Source organism: Micrasema longulum, unplaced genomic scaffold, assembly GCF_059751315.1.
Source record: "Micrasema longulum isolate JH-2025_06_02 unplaced genomic scaffold, ASM5975131v1 h1tg000431l, whole genome shotgun sequence".
Lineage (NCBI taxonomy): Eukaryota > Metazoa > Arthropoda > Insecta > Trichoptera > Brachycentridae > Micrasema > Micrasema longulum.
Window position 1 is genome coordinate 389,305 of NW_028277631.1, and position 21,800 is coordinate 411,104.

General features: G+C 31.3%; 1 protein-coding gene across 1 annotated transcript in view; it reads right to left on the minus strand.

The window, feature by feature from the left end:
• Positions 1-21,582, minus strand: part of LOC148281618 (sodium-independent sulfate anion transporter-like) — a 49,496-nt gene extending 27,914 nt beyond the window's left edge. The window contains exon 1 of the mRNA XM_088226449.1: positions 20,718-21,582. Within this exon, the coding sequence (XP_088082575.1) occupies positions 20,718-21,108 (391 nt within the window). The 5' untranslated portion in view covers positions 21,109-21,582. The remainder of the gene's footprint in view (positions 1-20,717) is intronic.
• Between the last annotated feature and the right edge of the window lie 218 nt (positions 21,583-21,800).

A 21,800-nucleotide genomic window follows, 5' to 3' on the forward strand; every position in this document is an offset into this window, starting at 1 on the left:
AAATACACAATAAAATTTATTTTCATTGGAACATTGCTTTTAAAGAAATATTTCATGTCAATCATGTCGGGTATCGAACCCGAGACCTCTTGCATGGAAGGCAAGCGCGCTAACCAATGCACCACGAGGCCGAGGTAATTGACTATCAAATAAAATCGCATTGTGTACATATTATTATTTATCCTCAAACGGCATTCACTTGCAAATTGCAAAATGATTAATAAATTTATAACCGCAAGCAAAAAATATGCCGGTTACCAATTGGTACTATATTTTAAAAAATATTTATTCTGAAATTGTATACAAGGTAGGTAACATTGTACTTGTAAAGTATGGACAAATAATATCACATATCACATAGCCTATTCAAATCTGAAAAAAAATGTATCGTGTTATCGGCGCTATGATTTTTTGAAGTTTTTTATTTAAAAATATTTTTTAAAATTTAAAAAAATAAATTTTTATAATATTTTTGATTTTTATTTTATTTTTATTATGATTATTTTTTAATTTACTTATTTAAATCTACAGTCATATATACATTAATACTGTTATAATATAATAGATACCTAATCATAATCATCATCATTCCCTTACCGCACCTAATGGTGCATTGGGCACTGCATTGGTACACCAATCGCAGCATATCTTGATCATTTTTCGATACATAAAGATAAGTTGATCAGTCTTACTGTTCAGGTACTAGTCCAGGGACTATGATATACTCTGGTGTGAAATCACCCTTTTAAATAAATGTTTCATATCAACTATATCGAGAATCGAACCTAAAACCTCTTGCTTGGTAGGCAAATGCGCTGACCATTACATTGTCCACCATGAGGCCGCAGATACTTAATACTAGACTAAAAATTATTTCAAGCAATTAACAATATACGTTATATGTATTTCTGAAATTAACTCGCGTGTGACGTCTCAAGTTCAATTCCGCTTCTTCTCGGTCAGTTCTGCCGATTGGTCCATTGACGGTAAGAAAACTGGATATCTTTCACAACTCTTTCATCATTGGTTGATTCATATGAACGAGTGACGTAATTTAAAGTAGGTAGTTAGTTTTTTTTAAATATTTTTTTCTTACGTTTTCGAAAAAAATTGCTGTATAATTTAATGCTCTAATTTTTACCCCGCATATATATAAACAACATATTAAAAAACAACAATATAAAGAAATAAAACATATAAACAGTGTTTAAAGGTAGGGTAGGTATAAAAATAAAAATATAATGATGAGTGTGTAAACAACATGAATTTCAAAAAATACAATATAAATAAATAAAATATGGCAAAGTGTTTAGAAGCATAGTTCGTTAAAAAAAAATAAAAAAGCTAGATACTAAAAACAAAAAATATATAAACAAATAAAATACAAACATATTCAAGAATTACAGTTTAATGGTTTAAAGCAGCTAGCAGGGGCGAACCGTGTATAGAAGCGATTATGCTCAGTTTACCATTATATTTGACTATCCATAATAATGTTTGATTGTAACTTTATTTACAGAAAAACAAATAAATAATTACCATTTATTTTAAATCATTTCACCGTTTGTATTTTTATCCTAATATAAATATAAATTTTAATAAAGCGCGCCCAGCGCCTGCGGTGAGCCAAGAAACTAGCCGATTATTCCAGCTTATTTTTTTATACAAATAAGTATACTATATTTTGAATGTCTTAACCCCAGTGCGAGGTTTTTCTCCTAGATTAAACTTGCAGATTACACAAATTGTTTGAAGATTCTTGATTTGGAAAACAGTATTTCAAACATTATTTCTTGAGGACTATTTTTCTTTGAGATGGTACTTTTGACATAAGACCATAATTACGTTCATGCGTCATATTGCAGGACATATAGCGCTCGATGCGGCCGCTTTTAGCACTATTAATTACGAGAACAATTTGGCCAGTTGACATTTAAATTGAATACCTTATATCGACTGAATTCATAGTGGTATTTTTTTATTTATTTTTTAATGAATTATGTATTATAGTAATGGATAATATATCAATATAATATAATAAATCACGAAGTTGCATAGTTTGAGTTGATTTCATGGATGAGAGTTGTTGTATCACACAGAACCACAGAAAAATATCAATTCATAGTATATATTACTTGCATTATATTATGTACCTCCTATGTAGGTACAAATATATACATTGATAAATCCACCTGGTCCATGAAGAAGTATAAAAATTGAAAAAATAAAATTTTCAGGCGTTGCCTAGTATGTATGTGAAATAATTCAATTAGATGAATCTCACCAGCATAAATAAATGTTTCAGCTCTTTAAGTTCACAAACATCAACAGATGAAAGAATTGAAGGAATATAGATGTTCAAATATCGGCAGAATGGTGAATGTTACATAGTGTGTAAAGTGGCCACTTAAACCAGCCAATGACAGGTCATTAGCCCTGTAGATGCCTAGAATTTTATATCATCTTCTCTTAAATGTTCATCATCTCTGTTGCAATATGTTAAATATATGATTTTTTTTTATAGCTTACCTATAAATAAAATCACCATTCGCTACTGGCAGCTAGGTACATAATATTATAATACAATGTAATGTATTCGTGAATATCAACTAGCTATTTTTTATCTAAACGTAACGGGACAGCGTCACAACACATTATTTCTTTCTGTCCTAGGTACCGTACAAAATCAGAAATAAATTGTCTTCACTTTGCAAAGCTGGGTTTATTTCTTATCCGTGCATTCACATCGCCTAAGGGTTGATTTCACTAACGCGCAATGAGGACTATGACTTTTGATATTTTTTAAAATTTGTTAATCGACTATCAAACTAAGTAAAATATTAAAAAAATATTAAACAAAATATGTATCGTATTATCAGAGCTATGATTTTTTTAAGTTTTGTAATTTTGAAATTACTCCGCGCGTGACGTCACAATATCTCTTCGGTGAGTTCCGCTGATTGTCGGATTGGCTTCTCGTAAACCGGAAATCTCTCACAACGTATTATCATTGGGTATGGTAAAAATGTGTATACTCGATATTTGACGATCGTCAAGCTGCGACAAATATCGATCTTAAAATATCACAATTTGCTACCAGATAGATTGTGGCAACACTATAGACGTCACACGCGACGTCGCGCGCCAGGTCTGAGCGACGGACAGGACGAGAAGCGTTTTGGCTGGGTTCGGTGACACACGTTCTTTACACAAAAACTTGATTTAATTTTAATTGTTACGATTTCATACTTCTTCTAAACTACATTATTTTACGTTTTACAAATTAGATTCCTTGAGTTATTTTTAAGTATTTCCATTCTCTTCCTTAGTCGTCCTCGTCTCACGTTGCCGTTCATTTTCGCCATATATACTTGTTTTACCATTCTTTCGTCGTCCATTCGTTCTACGTGACCAAACCATCTCAGAGACCCTTTCTTAATCTTATCAATTATACTTGACTCAGATTTACACTCTCGCCTGATTTCATCATTCGTAACCCTGTCATACATTTATTTCCCACACATTCGTCTAAGAGATCGCATTTCAAACGCGTTTATTCGGCATTCATCCTTTCTCTGCCAGTTCCATGTTTCGATTCCACGCATAAGTGTTGGGACTAAAACTCGTTGTGCACCGCCAGTTTAGCTTCGATTGACATATTTTTATTAGAAATTACTGTGTTTAGTGCTCCGTTCATTTTGTTGCCCGCATTCACACTTCTTTCAACATCTTTTTCTACTCTTCCATCTCTTGAAAACATGCTTCCCAGATACACAAATTCTTCTACTTGCTCGAGACATTCGTTGTTTACATTTATTATGCAGTCAGTAACCTCACTATCCCTTTCAAATACTATCACTTTTGACTTACTTTCGTTCATCGCCAATTCACTCTCCAGGCAAGTTTAGTAATGTTTGTATATTGTATTTTCTGTATTAATAAAAGATAATAAAATTGTAAGTACAATCTTTAACTCTATCTTTGCTTTACACATCCCACGTTAGTCTGAAGATTTATCCAAAACGAGCGTGAAGTAAAAAACGTTCTCACGAGGCGATTTTTACGGAACGATACCAACGCGGATAAATATTAAGCAATTTATGTGGAACCTACTAGGCAGTCAACATAACCCGACGTTTAGTAGGGAACAAACAACAACCATAAGATTTTTGACGACCGTCATTTGTTGCCGGTGCTTTGCCAGCAGATGTTCTAGAGATTATTTGACGATTGTCATGTGCCAGCGGCAACAATATATAGCAACGATATTTCGAGTTTGTCCAAATTTTTGTAGACAAGGACTGGAAACCTCAACAGATGAAAGAATTGAAGGAATATAGATGTTCGAATATGGGCAGAATGGTGAATGTTACACAGTGTGTAAAGTGGCCACTCAAACCTGCCATTGACAGGTCAATAGCCCTGTAGATGCCTAGACTTCTATATTACCTTCTCTTAAATGTTCTTCATCTCAGTTGTAATATGTTAATATAAACAGCTCCCCACTGAGTTGAATCCAGTCCTTGTTTACAAAAATTTGGACAAACTCAAAATATTGTTGATAAATCCACCTGGTCCATGAAGAAGTATAGAAATTGAAAAAATAAGATTTTCAGGCGTTGCCTAGTATGTAGGTGAAATAATTCAATTAGATGAATCTCACCTGTATAAATTAAAGTTTTAGCTCTTTTACTTCACAAACCTCAACAGATGAAAGAATTGAAGAAATATACATTTTCAAATATGGGCAGAATGGTGAATGTTACACAGTGCGTAAAGTGGCCACTTAAACCAGCCACTGACAGGTCATAAGCCCTGTAAATGCCTAGACTTCTATATTACCTTCTCTTAAATATTCTTCATCTCTGTTGTAATATGTTAATATATAGCATGTCAGTAACTGTAATATGTAGCTAGGCTTATAAAATGAAATTTTTCACGCAAAAAATACTCTACGCGTTGCCAGAATTTTTTAAAACAACTTTTTATCATTAACAAAACTATTTGTGAAGTTGAAAAGTGTCATGACACGTAAACATTATGAAAAATCATGACTCGACAGAATTATAAACAATGTAAAAAATGATACAAAATAAGTGTTATCTTGGCGACGTTTATTTTGTTATTATCATTGTATGCATTTATATTTCCTGTTCCTGTTGCAGTTTTAAACCAGAATTGCATTTATTTTATTTTTATTGACATAAGTATTTTATAAGTGTACACGGCGCAAATGCCTTTTATAAACATAAACATTCGAATATATTTCAACAGAGAGGGAAAACATTTTTAAGAAGGGAATATGGAAGTCTAGGCATTTACAGGGCTTATGACCTGTCATTGTCTTTGTCATTGTCAAACATTGTTGAATTAACTACCTGGTAAAAGAAGAAGTATAAAAATTGGAAAATTGTTTTCAGGCCTTGCCTAGTAGGTGATTTGGTTCAGCCAGATGAATCTCACCCACGTGATAAAGGTTTCAGCTCTTTTACTTCACAAAAGTCAACAGATGGAAGAGTTGAGGAAATGTGGATGTTCAAACATGGGCATAGTGATGAATGTTACACAGTGTGTAAAGTGGCCACTTAAACCAGCCAATGACCGGTCATAAGCCCAGTAAATGAAATGCCTGGACTTCCATATTCCTTTCTCATAAATGTTTTCCCTCTCTGTTGAAATAATTTAAATATGAATAACTCCCTAGGGATGAAATCCATCTAGTCTGCAAGCATTTGGACATACTCAAACATTGTAGAACATAAACATTGTTTTTTTTACAGTACACTTTTTTTTATACGGTACTCTATGGAACGTATCTCCCGTGTAAAAAGAGGTTTTAGTACATGATACCATATTGTCATTATTGGCTAAACTAATAGCGTGACTTTGTCTTAGGTTTTCTTTCATTGTTAAGAGAAGACGGATCACCGGATGACTAATTAATGGCTGATTGTCATCTCGTATAATGACAGGAAATCAACTTTGAAAATGAATCCAGAATGAGTAGAATTACTTCATTTCTGCACTACGATTTCTCTTCCTGAAGTAGTAATACGTAGTTTGGGATCAACACTATCATTGTGTTCACTAATTATACTTTACTTGAACAGCTAACTCAGTAATTAATTTCATATTTAATTTTAATATCATCCTCACTTCCTTTTCCGCACCCAGTGGTGCATGGGGCACTGCATTTGTAAATCAAATGCAGTGTTTTTTTAGATCATTTCTTAAATTATTACGGACCTTCACTTAACGTGGCAAGAACAGATTACTGAGGTTGGGAAGAAGTTTAATCGCACCCTCCATTCACTGAAAAGACTGCAGAATTTTCTTCCGACCACAACCAAAAAAGATTTGTCCCAATCTATTCTATTGTCTTCTCTGTGCTATGATAATATTCGCTATCTTGACGCCAATACGGAACTCATTGATCATCAGGAGCGTTTGCAGAATCAATGCACCCGCTTTATTTTCAATCTCAAAAAGTCTGACCATGTATCACCCTTTCGCTCCGAACTCAAGTGGCTTCATTTTTATCAGCGCAATCTCTCTCACTTCTTTATAACAATCTTCACAATCCTTGCGCTCCAAAATATCTTGCTGAGAATTTCATTTACCTTTCCGATCATGGTCTTCCTCAGGGAGAACACTTTCCATTCCTCGACATAGCACATCATTTTTCAGCTATTCCTTTTCTTTCCAAGCTGCTAGACTTTGGAATGAGCTACATCTTCATACAAAAAATGAACCTTCTCTAGCCACCTTAAAGAAACGCCTGAAACACTATTATATATTCCTAGAATCCTGAACTCCATAAGTTTTTACTGGTTTTTTTTCTCAAATATATTTTTTATCCCTTTTTCTTTCCTTGGCTTCTTTTTCTCTCTCCGTCTAAACGCATTATCTGATCCCACATTCCTTATCATTTAATATGCAAAACATAATGTACTATTATATATTTTTATTAATGTTAATATGTGCAAGCCTTATACCTAATACAAATAACTGCTGGTTTTTCAAATAATTAGGTTTTTTAGTAAAAAAATTTGACAAACTTTTTCTTTTGACCAGTCTGTTTTTTGGTTGGCTGGAAGATTCCCTGTGACTCCAGATGCCAACGTTTGAGAGATATTAAAAAATAAGCTCTAATGAACAGAATTTTGGAAAAAAATTGATCGGAACCAGCATGAACACGATCACAATACTAGAGAAAAGAACAAAATTAGACTTCCATTTAGGAAAAAGGCAAAGTCACAAAATTCCATTTTATTTAAAGCAATTAAAAAGTATTACGAAATGGAAAAAAATATTTATGAAGAAAAAACATATCAAAATTTAAAATAATGGTCAAGACATATGAGATAAACAATTTATAAATGAAATATATTTGCAATGTTATTATTAAAACACACATAACGATATGTGTGATCTGTGTGCCCTACTTTAAGATTTAAATAAAAAAATAAAAAAAATATTATATTCTCGCTTGATTTTATCATTTGTAACCCTGTCTTACATTGATTTCCCATACATTTATCTAAGAGATCGCATTTCGACCGCGTTCACTCGGCGCTCATCCTTCCGCTGCTATTACTGATATACTTCAGGTTTGACGGTGACATCGACCAGAGATAAAACTAGTGCCCTTCTACAATATCATATCATATCACTGCGGGAGCAAGTCGACTTGTGTCCGTGTTCAACACACAACACAGCACAAACTATAGCTTGCATGCACCAATGTCCCGATTGTGTCGTTTGTAAACTAAAGCCAGCGTTTCCTAGGACAGCGGTGCCCGTATCTTAACGGCCGTAGTGAACGATAATGCGGTAGACAGCCGTCGTAACGATGATTAGAGAGTGGTTTCCTAAGAAAACAGTGGTATCAACAACGTTTTTCTAGGAAACCACTCTCTAATCACCGTTACGACGGCTGTCCAGCGCATCACCGTTCACTACGGCCGTTAAGATACGGGCACCGCTGTCTTAGGAAACCCTAGCTTTAGTCTTTATAGATTTTAAAATTCACTAAGATAGACCAGATCTTGTCTTGAGGTAGTAATTTTTATTTTTTTTGTCCTAGCTTTAATTTTATTTAGTTGTATTTTATTTTATTAGTGCCTGTATCTATTATAAAAAATTGTATTTACCATCGTAAGAATGGACTGCATAGTTCGTCAAATAAATAAATAAATATTCCATGTTACAAATTTGATCAAAATATTTGTAAATAATATTGTAATATTTGCGCGACTCGTGTCAGGTCTATTTTCTTTGATACCATTTTACAAATATCGACTTATATATATATTTGGATAATTAATATAGCGCCGTTTTTGTGAAAATCACCTCAAGGGCGCTGTACAATAAATAAATATCCCACCGCGTCTTGCAGCTACAGAGCGCATGAACGGTTGGGATTCTTGTTCCTCGTCTCCAATTATGATATACAGGAGCTAGATTACAGCACGTCTTGCAGCTACAGAGCGCATAGACAATAAGAAATCTAGCCCCTATTTACATTTTTTTTTATTTGACAATAAAGTTAAGAGATTTAAAAAATATATATATAACAAACAAATTTATAAAAATAGAAGTTAGATAACAACAAGTCTTGCAGCTACTGAGCGCATGGACGGTTGGAATTCTAGACCTCATTAACTAAATTTGTATATTTGATAGTTGATAACATTTACCTATTGAAGCTAGATTACTAATCGTCTGGCAGCTACAAAGTGCATGGACGGGTGACTTAGGCCCAAATGGTAAAATCGCCTTTTTATTATTAGGCATAGGATTTTTTTTATTATACTTGTGTGCCTGTAAATGGAGTATCAAATTATATTAATAACTCAATTTGGCAAAAAACCCGACTTGTGCCCCTTTTCCGTATCAGCACAGATATTACATCTCAATGTAAAAAACATGTTTGTTCGTTCAGATTGTCACGTATTTGGCCCACCGCACTGCTGTCAATTTGTGAATGCTAACAGTTTTGTTAAACGAGTTTATGGACAAATAATGCGTTTTCTTAGGAACCGACTGGTGGCTACGTTCAGTTCAGGTATTATCAAACTCATTATCGATACAAGGTATGCATTAGTTTTCCATGCATTTCTAAGAACAGACAGTATGTTGCACATGCACACAAACGCATATTTACGTACATGCTATATATATCTAGGGTTGCCAGAGCCTGTATTATAATAGGAAGTTACATAATTTATTTAGTTAATTTTATTGTGTTTTAATTAAGAAAGAGGTGGCAAAACCATTGAATGGCTAAAAAGTTATCTATTCCAACGACCAAAAATGGAAAAAATAAAATATACATATAGTCAAGTGGGAACTTGCGATTTTGGGATACCTCAGGGTACGGTGATAGGTCCGCTTTTATTTAGTATATATGTCAATGACATATTTTGTCAAAATTTAAATTTTAAAAATAATATCATATGCCGATGATACATTTGTTTTAGTTGAGGGAGTAAATTTGAACTCAGTAAATTTAGTAGCTAATGACGTTAAAAATAAATTGAAATTATGGTTTGACAAAAATATATTATCTTTAAATACGGAAAAGACAAAAATCATCCCGTTTTTTATTAACAAAACAAATTTAGTTTCAGTAGTAAAAATAATTATTCATCAAAGCAATTGCAACAAAACTAACTGTGATGTTACATATTCATTACTTGATACAACAAATAAAATTAAATATCGTGGTGTATATATAGACCAAAACTTAAAATGGAAAGACCATATTAGTGAACTAGTTAAACGAATTAGAAAACGTATAACCACATTTATTAGATAAAGGAATATTTTAATAATAAATAATTTTAAAATAGCTTATCACTCAATTGTACAATCTTTGTTACAATATGGTATTGTAGGGTGGGGTGATGCATATGCCAATATATTAAACCCTCTTAAAGTAGTACAAATATTAATTATTAAAGTAATTCTAAAGAAACTCTAAACATTCAATACGGAAAGTCTATATGAAATATTTAAGGTTCATACAGTACACACTCTTTATAAAATAAATTATATTATACAAATTTAAAAAGAGGAAATAATAAAAGAATTTGAGATGAATAAGTCACTCAAATACTAACATAATATTAAAATTCCTAAATTACACACAAGTCATGGTCAAAATAGCCTTGTCTTCAAAGGTGTAATAAATTATAATAATCTTCCCAATGAACTCAAAACTATAATAATAATATATCAATAAATAAATTTAAAGTAAATCCAAAGAATTTTTTGAACACAAGTAAAAACTACATTAAATTTTAATTAGTATAAATGTATTATTGTTTTATGTTTTTTCTTTATATATACTATTTTTTTTTTCTCATGTATTCGTATATAAAATTATATAAACTCTTTTAAACAAACAACTACAACAGTGTAAGTCATTCTCCAAGCACAAGAGTTAGTCTCTTTTTTTGGAGAGTTACAGTAATAACATTTACAAAATGTGTAAAAGTAGATATGTATAGAATTTTTTTAAAAGCATTCACATATTATTTATTACATTAATTTCTATCTTTTTTTATCTCAACAATATTTAGAGTTTGTCTAAATTTTTGTAAACAAGAACTGGATTCAACACCCTGGGGAGCTGTTTTTATTAACATAATTCAACAGAGATGAAGAACATTTTACAGAAGGTAATAAAGACGTCTAGGCATCTACAGGGCTTATGACCTGTAATGCACAAAACTTCCTGTAACTTCACAAACATCAACAGATGAAAGAATTGAATGGGCATCAAATATGGGCAGAATGGTGAATGGTACACAGTGTGTAAAGTCGCCACTTAAACCAGCCAATGAAAGGTCATTAGCCCTGTAGATGCCTAGACTTCTACATTACCTTCTCTAAAATGCTCTTCATCTCATAGTTGTTTTATGTTTTTTTATCTCATTAATCAATTTCAATCATGTTTTTAAAATTTATTTATTCTTAAAATAGAACAAACGTAATATATGAATATATTAACTTGTATCTAATTATTATGACAATATGTACTAATTTTTAACATTTCTAAATAATATACACACATTAAAAAAAAAACTTATTTTAAGCCAACTTGAATACAATTACATTTTAAGAGCTAACTTATTTGCTTTACACATGTTTTGTTAACTTACATTTAAATGAAATAATATTTTTTTTGTTTTCTTATTTCTAATGGTATTTCCTTATAATTTTTTATTTTTATTTATTGGGGATATCAACAGTAATATATGTAACAAAAATACAACAAATAAAATATACAGAGAATAAAACCAATGACAGATATCCACAGAAATACATTAAATACACGTACAATACATACTAGTGTGTTTGTGTGAGTGTAAGTGAGTGAGAGAGTGGGTGAGTGGGTGTTATATTGGAATGAGAGTGGATATGTGTGTAAATATTGCACAAGTGTCAAGTGTCGAAAATACAAATATATTAAAAATATTAAGAATTAGAGATAAAATATAATAAAATAAGATAACATAAAATAAGACTTTATTATTGAAACTAAGTATAAAACAAAAAAGTATGTTTTAAGACGCGCATTTTAAATGTTATTTTTTTACAATCAAATGGATCAATAAGGGGAAAGTTCAAATTATATTCACTAACAAAAAGTATAAGTGGAGAGTTCTGGGCATAGTTCGTACGAACTGCTGGCACATGAAATAGAGAGCTCGACGTGTGACGGGTGCGGTAGCCGGGGACATTTAATGATAACTCCGACAAAAGAGCCGGACTATCAAGGCGTCCACTAAGTATGTCATGAAGCACCCCCATGTCCAACAGTAGACGGCGATCTTCTAAAGTAAGAATATAACTGTTCAGCTCGGTGCATTAACGAGTTCTGTGTCTTCGTTCTTACGAAATGGCAGCCTTACTTTATTTTAATTTCTAGTTTCATATCCACGTTCACATTGATAAGAAAAAACCTTTTTAGTCAACTCTTTTGAGGAATAACCATTAATCATTTTGTGAACCAAAAAACATAATGTTTGTTTGTTTCAGCATCAACTTTATCCAAGTGTATCTATTCTTTCTCAAAATTACTCTCATACAGGAGCCATCTTCAGAGTAAACTGTGTGTTTTTTAGTATGTAGTGCTGGGAACCATGTTGAGTTTAATTTAAGCCCGTCGTCTTTGTTTATGTCATTTGGGTGTTTGTGTATTTCAATTGCCTCTTTTATTATTCGTGCACTGAAATTACTGGGTTCATGTAAAAAAAATGGTTTGAAGGCGAAAAAATGTCCGGTGTCAATAAAACGTTTTGCTATTGCGGATTTGGTGGATGGCCCCTGCAATGGTAGCTGAAATGTTGGAACAAATCCAACACACACGGTATCACCCAAAAAAGAAACATATTGATAACAGTGACCGTTAAAACCTTCGCTCCTATTTATTTAAACATGTCCAGCAAAGTTAATCACTTAATTTTATTTGTTATAACCATATCTCTTTTTTAAATTTCCTGATAATGATCCGGATATTTAGCAATTCGGTTAGCTGGAGTTCAGATAAACGGAGTTCTACTGTATTTGTTATTTTTTTTCTAATACACTTGGCAACCCTATTCCTACCTACCTTTATATAACAATCCAAGATTAGTCTGTCGGTTAAATAACAATTAAACTTAACTACAAACATTATGAACTATAATAACCGAAGCCCGCCAAAGGGTTACCGGTTAAGCTACTGTGAAATGAATATAGTTTGTTGACAGTGATTATGAAAGTGTTTCTAAGAATTAATTTTCTAGAATGCGAAATAAGGAGGCTTCAAATTTAAAACTGATACTAAGGATTAAAATGTCAATTCGTAATATTATTTATTTTTAAATAAATAAACTTTCAAACCACCGAACAGGACTTAAAGATTATCTTAATTTAATTTCTATGTTATATACTCGTACACATATTCGTTATCTCATTTTCACATTTAAACGGGCGCGTATAATACTATCTCACTTGCACTGTCTAAAGTGAAGCTGTTTTATTTTAAAGAATAATAGCCCTTATGAAAGAGTGTTGAAAGACTAAATTGCATTTCGGAAAGCTGCGAGATTTTACTGTAATCTTACTAGTGGTTTAACTTAAGCTGGCGCGTTCAAAAAACTCACACTAACGCATTTAAAATCTACAGGTTGTTGATTTTAAAAAACGTTGTATTAAATTTTAACCAAATGTGCTACCTTTTTTTTAAAATTCGGTGTTGTAATATTAATTTACTAAAATACTTTGTTTTATTATTTTTAATTTTTGGAATTATTTTTTAAAATTTTGCATTTTACGAATTATAGTCCTTTCAAGAACAAGGGGCAATTGAAATTAGAAAAAATGTATTTTTTATATTCAATTATTCAAGAACTAGAATGCGAATTTATGAAAATTATTTTAAGTATATAAATAACAAGATTTATTGCTTATCAATATGTGTGTTTACATATTTTTTCGATATAATTTGTACTGTGCATTTTAATTACACTCTATTAGTTAGTATTATAATGAACACAAAGTATTAAATAAAAAAACATGCTTGTTAAAATAAATAAAAATAAATACTCGTAAATATTTGTCATTTTCTTAAGTAATTGTTTTTTTCCGCTCTAATCCAAAAGAGATTTTTAAAAACATTTGATATAGCAATATTTAAAATATAGATTTTTAAAATCAGTATTCTGAACATTAAAAATGTTTTTGTGTAAGTTTTGCGAAAGCGCCATCACTGCCTAATCGACTTATTCATGTATCGATTAAATGAAAATACCTACATATTTATAAACCAGTGGTTTTAATCCATAACTTAGTACTCGTACATATTTTTATATTTTTACTACTAAGAATCACAGCGAAATTTAGACGAACGCATAGATTATTTTCATAATGCGTATGCCGTGCGATGTCATACCATGGGCTTATTTACGGATACTACACAATGCGTATGTGTAAGTATAGCGCACGCGCCAGCTTATAAAAATCCACCAGTAAGTTAAATTATTCTAAGGTAAATCTGAAATTTGGAGTTTAGAGACGTAATGAAATTCATGTTTTATCTTTGGCCACGCACGCTACTGTAATCCGGCAGTAATAATTTTGGCCGATAGAGGTGCAGCTTGCTCGCTGTATGGAATATGATGTAAATTGATTAACCCAAAAAATGCAATGTATTATTATTATTACTATTTTTGTGATATATATTTTTTCCTAATAAAAATGTAATATAAAACATTACTTTCGATACCAAAAAAATATGGTAAGCTGCAAATAATCGGTTATCGGGAGAGCTCGCCCCTGGCACACTGCTATATTAGAGAATTAGAAAGCTTAGTATTGAAATATAAAAATGTCATAAACATACATAATACATCTATGTTCAAAAAATAGGGGTGGTGTAGCGGTAAGGACGCTTGACTCACGCATGGAAGGTTCTGGGTTTGATTTCCGGTAAGAACACAAACAAATTGAACGTGATTTTTCTTAAGCCTCTGTGCTGTAATTGTGCCTCCTGGCATGTTGTGTTGAAAAAAAAAATTTGATTGAATTTTTTCTTGATTAATTTTAAAAAAAGTAGGCTTTTTAAATGTTCTATTTAAAATTCAATAAGGATTTTTAATTTTTTTAAAATAAAGGTTTGTACCCCTGTAGGCCTACGTGTCGTGTACAAGGCCAATGTACTCAGAAGAGTTCGTTATAGTTTATCTTGGAAATGGGATTTTTGATCACTGATTTTGGTTTATTACCCTTATGAATCCAATCGCCATTGTTGCAAAGTCTAAGAACAATGGAGCGCGATAACTACTTTTAAGGACAATCTGTTATTCTATTCTACAAAGGATATTCCATCTTTCCTGCATTCTGCTTTAAGATTATGGCATTGTTAACTGAAAAATGGTCACTGAAATAACAGATGTTCGATATTTTGGGAAGAAATATCATCGCATGGACAATAGTCATCATTCCTTAATTTAAAACCTATATGGGTAACTTCTCATGGCTCCGTGTCCGGTAAAAATTTGGGTTGTTTCGAAAGTACTTTGGTGATGACAACGGAAGTTTGCTGCTTCAGCCAGCGTTGGGAAAAAACATTTTAGTGATTTTGAATGGTTTAAATAAGGATTTAAAATAATAATTTTACCTTTATATTTACATAATTGCCTGGCTGAGTTTCGTTTTCATCCAGACAGTACTTTGAATGTGCTCACGTTTTACGGTGCCAAGAAAAATGGATTATATTGTACAAACATGAGTACCAAAGATTTCCTGTGAAGCTGTTTTGTTATGAATTCCTGTTAAAAATGTTTCAAATGCATAACATTCCTGTCAATTCCGCATACGTACACAATGCGACGTAAGAAGATATTTATTGTTATGAATAACTTAATTACTGAAAATGTTATCCATTCATATTTGTATGATGTAAAACAGAGTTTACCAAAGTTTTTCAGCAAAGGAATTTCGAAAATTTTAGCAATTTTTTTATGTAGGGTATTACTAAAAATAAAAATATAGAATTTTATTAAAACAATTATAGCAGCATTAATTAATTAGAAAATCTCACTTCACATGAATAAGTCTCAGGAAACGGAAGTAAAACGATGATAGTTGTTTTGGTACATTGATGTACTCGCCTAACAAAATCGTCCGCTTTAATCTTCGTATATTTGTTTCAAATCAGATTCGCTGATTAAATCGATTAAATTTTCATAATCTCTTTTCTTAAGCCTACTTTATCTGTCACAGAAAATGGATTTCAAACGCAAGAATCGTCCTTACTAGTTCATGGAAAAATAGCAGAAGAGTCGTTTTCATATTGAATTACTGCGAAATTTAATTTCATTGCATTTTTTTGCGGAACACCTGTTCAGGCTCCGTGCATCAATATATTTTTTTTTATTATCATTAAATTTTTATTTTAAAAATTAAATAAAATACATATGCATTTGCACACTTCATGTACTCGGCAATAGCTATTCTGACGTTGCTAATATATTTAACATAAAGTAAAGTTTATATAAATCACCTCTTTTGAATTATTTCAAAGATGGTGAACTGTAACTTACATATGTCAAGCTATAGTTATGTACCTATGCTATATTTAAAAAAAAATAATTGCCCTCTCTTTACTTTTTTTCTGGTTTTAGTATATTTTAGTGAACATATATTATATGTTTATTGGATTTTTATTTTTAACTATAAAAAAATATTTTTTTTCTCCTTAACTTAAATTTTGTAATTTTGTATGTTTTTGTTCAATGTAATTATGATTAAAGATATACCTATCTGTCTTTTTTTTTAAATAACTTAAAATAATAATAAATAAAAAAAATATATAAAACATTTTCGTGCTTTTTATTTTTTATATTTCTTTAAATGTTTTTTTAAATATTTTTATTCCTTATAATGATTTTTTTATTTTTAACACAATATGTTCACAGTGGTTTCATTCAATGAACGCGTGTTCATTGAATGAAACCACTGTGTCTAAACTTTTTATGCTTTTTTTCCCCTCTTTTATCTACTATATTGAATTGTTTATTTCTGCAGAATATATATTTTTTGTAAAGTGAATGGCACTACGTGCCGTGTATATATATAAATAAATAAATAGATACTCTTAAGTAATAGGCCTTGTAAAAAAATGTCCACACAATTTTTTTACTTCCTATTGAAATGTTTTGTAACTTTGTTTATAATATTTAATAAAAAATTTCATCCACATCATGATGTCCTGTTGTCGATTTTTTCACATATTTATTTTGTAATAAATGTTTGTCTACTTGAGATTTTTTGATTAACATAGTTACATAAAATAGTACATGTTATTTTATGTATTAAGTTAATCATTAAAACTCTAACATTCCAAAAAAGAGACTAGCTCTTGTGCTTGGAGAGCGACTTATACTGTTATAATAAGTAATTTGAAGTTATGTAAATAGTTTCAAATAAACACGAGAATAAAAATATACGAAACAAAGAGAAAATCATAAAATAATAATACAGTAATAGAGGAAAGGAAGCATATTTGGAATATCATTTACATTTAGAGTGCAAAATGTACAATAAAGGAGATTTAATACATCGAACTCGATAAACAGTTAGTTAACTTAATTTATTATAAAATGTCGGAATGCGAAAATCTCATTAAATCAAAACAGTTTTTATAAAAAACAAAAATATGTAAAATAATAAATAACGTGTTTTTACAGAAATACACATAATTTGGAATACCGTTTTCTAAATTACGTTCACTTTTAACGATAAGGAAAAATATTTGTACAAATTCCACACATGAGGCACTGAAGCCTCCTTTAGGGCCTATTAAATATGTGATGATGCAGTGTAAAAAAAAAATGGAAACAACTGCAATATTTAGGGATAATATTCGATTCAAAACTTACGGAAAAAGTTTTGACGGAAACGATTTCACATAATATGTCAGTATTCATCCTAAACCAATGAAGGACTACTATATCGACCGAAATCAGGGCTTGCAACTGTAGCTTGTAATATTTGTTAGTATTGCCGGTAGGTGTCCCTTTTGTATCAAAAGTTAGGGCAGTATTCCAAATTACCAACACTATTCCAAATATGCTTCATTTCCTCTACTAATTAAAATAGAAAGCTGTTTTTACAAAATTTATTTATGTTTACTGTGAATTTATTTTGTGATATAATAGTTTTATTAGCTTTTAGTTCATCGGGGAGATTATTAAAATTTATTATTTATTTGAAAAAAAAACTATTAAGACTATGACTAGTGTGGAATCTACCCAAATATTTCAATTTTGCGATCATTTTCATCGAGTTGTAAATAACTCACTTTTATAAAATAGGAAACAAGTTGAGGTAGACTGGGGTTAAAACCTCAGACCTCTGACCCGTTAGTCCGCAACACTAGCCACGGGACCACAGCCCTATTTAATTCAAGAATTACAATTTATCCCGTAGGTACTGTTTTTTTTAAGTTACTAAATATAATTTTTGTATTGCCTATTTAATTAATACTCACTTTATTTAGCATATTATTTATTACTCCTATTTCTTACTATAATATAGTTAGATTTTAGAAACCATATCTCAATTATGTTTTTATATATATATTATTTTTCTATTGATTCAAATGATAGTATTGTTTAGTTTTTTTTTCAATACTACTATATTTTACTATTATTTTGTTGATTTGAATCTAAATAAGTATAATTTATATTTTAATATTTACATCTGACTTTCTTTTTACATTGTATTCTTTGGAATTTTATTATTTCTTACTTATACCTTGTTTTTCTGGATTGTTGTTCTATTGCATCACATGTCATTATAATTTCATCTAATTAATTTTACTATGTATTTTTCAATGTTAATTATCACGGTATGACACGGGCACAGCCTTAAAAACCTTAATAAGTTCATTAATATTTAAACGAGTGTAATTTTTAATAATAAATAAATAAATAGAATTGTGCCAACTTGGAAGGGCATATACCATGCCATAAAAAGAACAAAAAATAGTTTTATTTGAACGTAAAAAGGTATATATTATAGCAAAAATGTACCATTGATAATCTTTGAGTTTTATTATGTTTTTTTTAAATAAAAAAAAAACAGAGCTTCGCCTCAAAGTTTTTGTTGAATTACTCTAAAAAAAACAAAACACGTGTACCCTTCTACTGGGGCATAATTTAATACTGTAAGCGAGATGTAAACCACGGCAACTCCAAATATAATCGACTTGAGTTTAATTCAAATTGGTAAATAGCATAAACTCTAATTTTTTTTCAAACAAAGATAATTGATTAATTATTTGTTGTAACCAAACACCGAGGTTAAGGACAGTAAGAAAACATACAGTCCCCAAAGATTTTTAAAATATGTATTTTGAAATCTATATTAATATATTTTAGAAAACAGATTTACTTTATTTAAAGCCTTTAATTGAAAAATGCAAAATCTTTAAAGCATGAAAAATCACCAATTTGTCTCTCTTGAAAAGTTGGGTTTTTGGAGATACTGTAGTTTTTCTTTCGCATACAAAAATGGAGAAAGTAGTTAGTGGGATCAAACATATTTTTGTCTTTAAATTTGTTGCGATAGAGAACGGAATATGGAAGTCTAGTCATTTACGGGGCTTATGGCCTGTCATTGGTGTGTTTAAGTGGCCACTTCACACACTGTGTTTTCAGGAGTCGCCTAGTTGGCGAATTGGTTCAGCCGGATGAATCTAACCTACATGATAAAGGTTTTCATTCTTTTGCTTCACAAATGTCAACAGATGGAAGAGTTGAGGAAATGTGGATGTTCAAATATAAGCAGAATGGTGAATGTTACGCAGTGTGTGAAGTGGCCACATACACCAGCTTATGACCGGTCATAAGCCTGGAAATGCCTAGACTTCCATATTTTCTTATCAAAAATGGTTTCCCTTTCTGTTGCAACAAATTTAAATATTAATAACTTCGTAGGGAGGAAATCCAGCCAGTCTGTAAGCATTTGAACATACTCAAAATATTGTTGATGTTTTTGTCTTATTATTTGTTAAATAGCCGCTATTTATTTGATTTATTCAACAATTTATACATGTTTTATTTTTTCCTACCTACACCTACCCAAATCGTTCAGTCAAAGAAAATAAGAAGTACCGTATGGAAATAATATTCTCGGTATAAATACAAAAAACTTATACACTATACTATGAAGAGAGGAGCGGGGATGGGAAGGAAATAAAAGGAGAAAGAAAAAACTCGAATACTTAGATAGTGACATTAAATTTTGATTTTAATGTAAATAAAAAAATTGGTAATGTATCCAAAATAAAATACGTTTATTGGATTTTCGCGTAGCAAGACTGAAGTGGCAATGGGCAGGACATGTTGCGAGACAAGACCCCACAAGATGGACCCGTAAAATTTTAAGATGGAGACCTTCAAAAAAGATGGTCCGACTACATAGCTGCTGTAGGGGGTAAAAATTGGCTGCAAGTATCAACCTACCGAGAAAAATGGAAGAATATGGAAGAGGCCCATATCCATTTAATTATTTACATACATAAGTTTATTGTACATTATTAGAGACATAAGTCCTAACTCCATGAGACTAAAAGTCCTGTGTTGAGATGGGACTAGCAATTAGTTGACACAGACACATGAGTTTATCACCACACATATAGGATCAGAAACATAAAAAATAATTTAAAAAAAATACATATATGTATATATATATGGCACATCAATATAGGAACAGTAAACTTAAACATTCGGAAAATCATCAAGGAGTTTCCTACTCAAATCCCTCCCACTAAGGAATATCCAGTCTTTAACTACTTTCCTGAAAATAGTTTTTGTCCACGAGAGCTTAATACGCTCTTCCAAAACATTAAACACTCTGGGAGCGATAAATGAGATAAATAAATAAATCTTGTTGGGACATTTTCAACAAACCAAATTTTAAGAGTATGAAAATGTTCCAACAATACGAAACGCGTCACAATATAACCTCTTGTATATTTAAAAAAATAAAATATAATTAAAATTTAATTAACGTGTTTTATTTTGGATACATTACCAAATTTAATATGGAATTGTCTGCTTATACAATAAATCAGTAAATAAAGAAGCCGTCTCTAAACTTAGTGGCTGGAATGTGGCACAGAAGAAGAAAATATTAAGAAATAAACAGTTACTTACTTGTTCCATATCTGTTATTTAGACACCCTTCCATGCATGCAGATTTCTGGAAACCATTCGGAACGGGCCCGTTAGTACAGTTCTGCGAGTGTGTGACGAAACAGGAACTTCGGACCTTTCCACAATCACTCTCCTTCGACGCTCTGAAGCAGCAAGAGGGCGCCAGTCCTCGGCCTGTCCTGTCGGCATCTTCCAGGGTCCATCCTCCGACGGTTTCTTTCTTGCAACCGTCGTCCTTCCTACCGGATTCCACGTCCATGCGCTTCCCAGCTGCGCCGAGATCAGGAGGCTCGAAATCGAAAGAGTTTTGAGCGAACCTATCCGAATTGCTGAGATAATTCGGGTTGACTACAACCGTCGTCGCATTTTCGTTTAGCCTGTATTTCGTCATGTTTGTTGTATAAAAAAATAATAACAACAAATATATTTTACTATCGAATCACGATTTCGCGTAAAAACAACAATAAATCAACGCGCGTCAATATTACATTTTAATTTATATTATTTTTGATGCGTAAAATATTCGTCTGTCCACAATAAACTCCAGTATCTAAAAACTTAATTAACCGTATAATCAAATATTAAACAGCAATTAACAGCCAGTCTCTTTTGTTTTATTTAAATAACGCGTTCAATACACTGGCAGTATCTCGTTCTTCACTTGTTTTTTTCAGAATTATTTTCACATTGATAAAGCTGAAATTAGTATTTCAGGTTTGTCGACACACTGCACACGGCTGTTATTTTCGCGGAGTGTGAACTGGTATAGTCCGATTTGTACCCCGCGTGCGTTCGGTCTGGCAGTACGAACTGTTCTGAGGTAGTTTTGAGTGTCAACTACAGAACTGTTGGTCGTATGGCGAATAGCGAAGCGTTCGCGCAGTAGTTACCTAATATTGAATACACTAACTAGCAACAATAATTATAGATAGGTAGGTACTTAGTGATGTATTAAAAATGTTTTTTTTTTGTTTAATCGATCTAAAACTATCTTTTCCTTTTTCCTATTGAGTAATAGTTTTGATTTAATGTAATTTATAAACAAATACGTTTATTTCTATTTTTATATATCTTTAGCTTTTT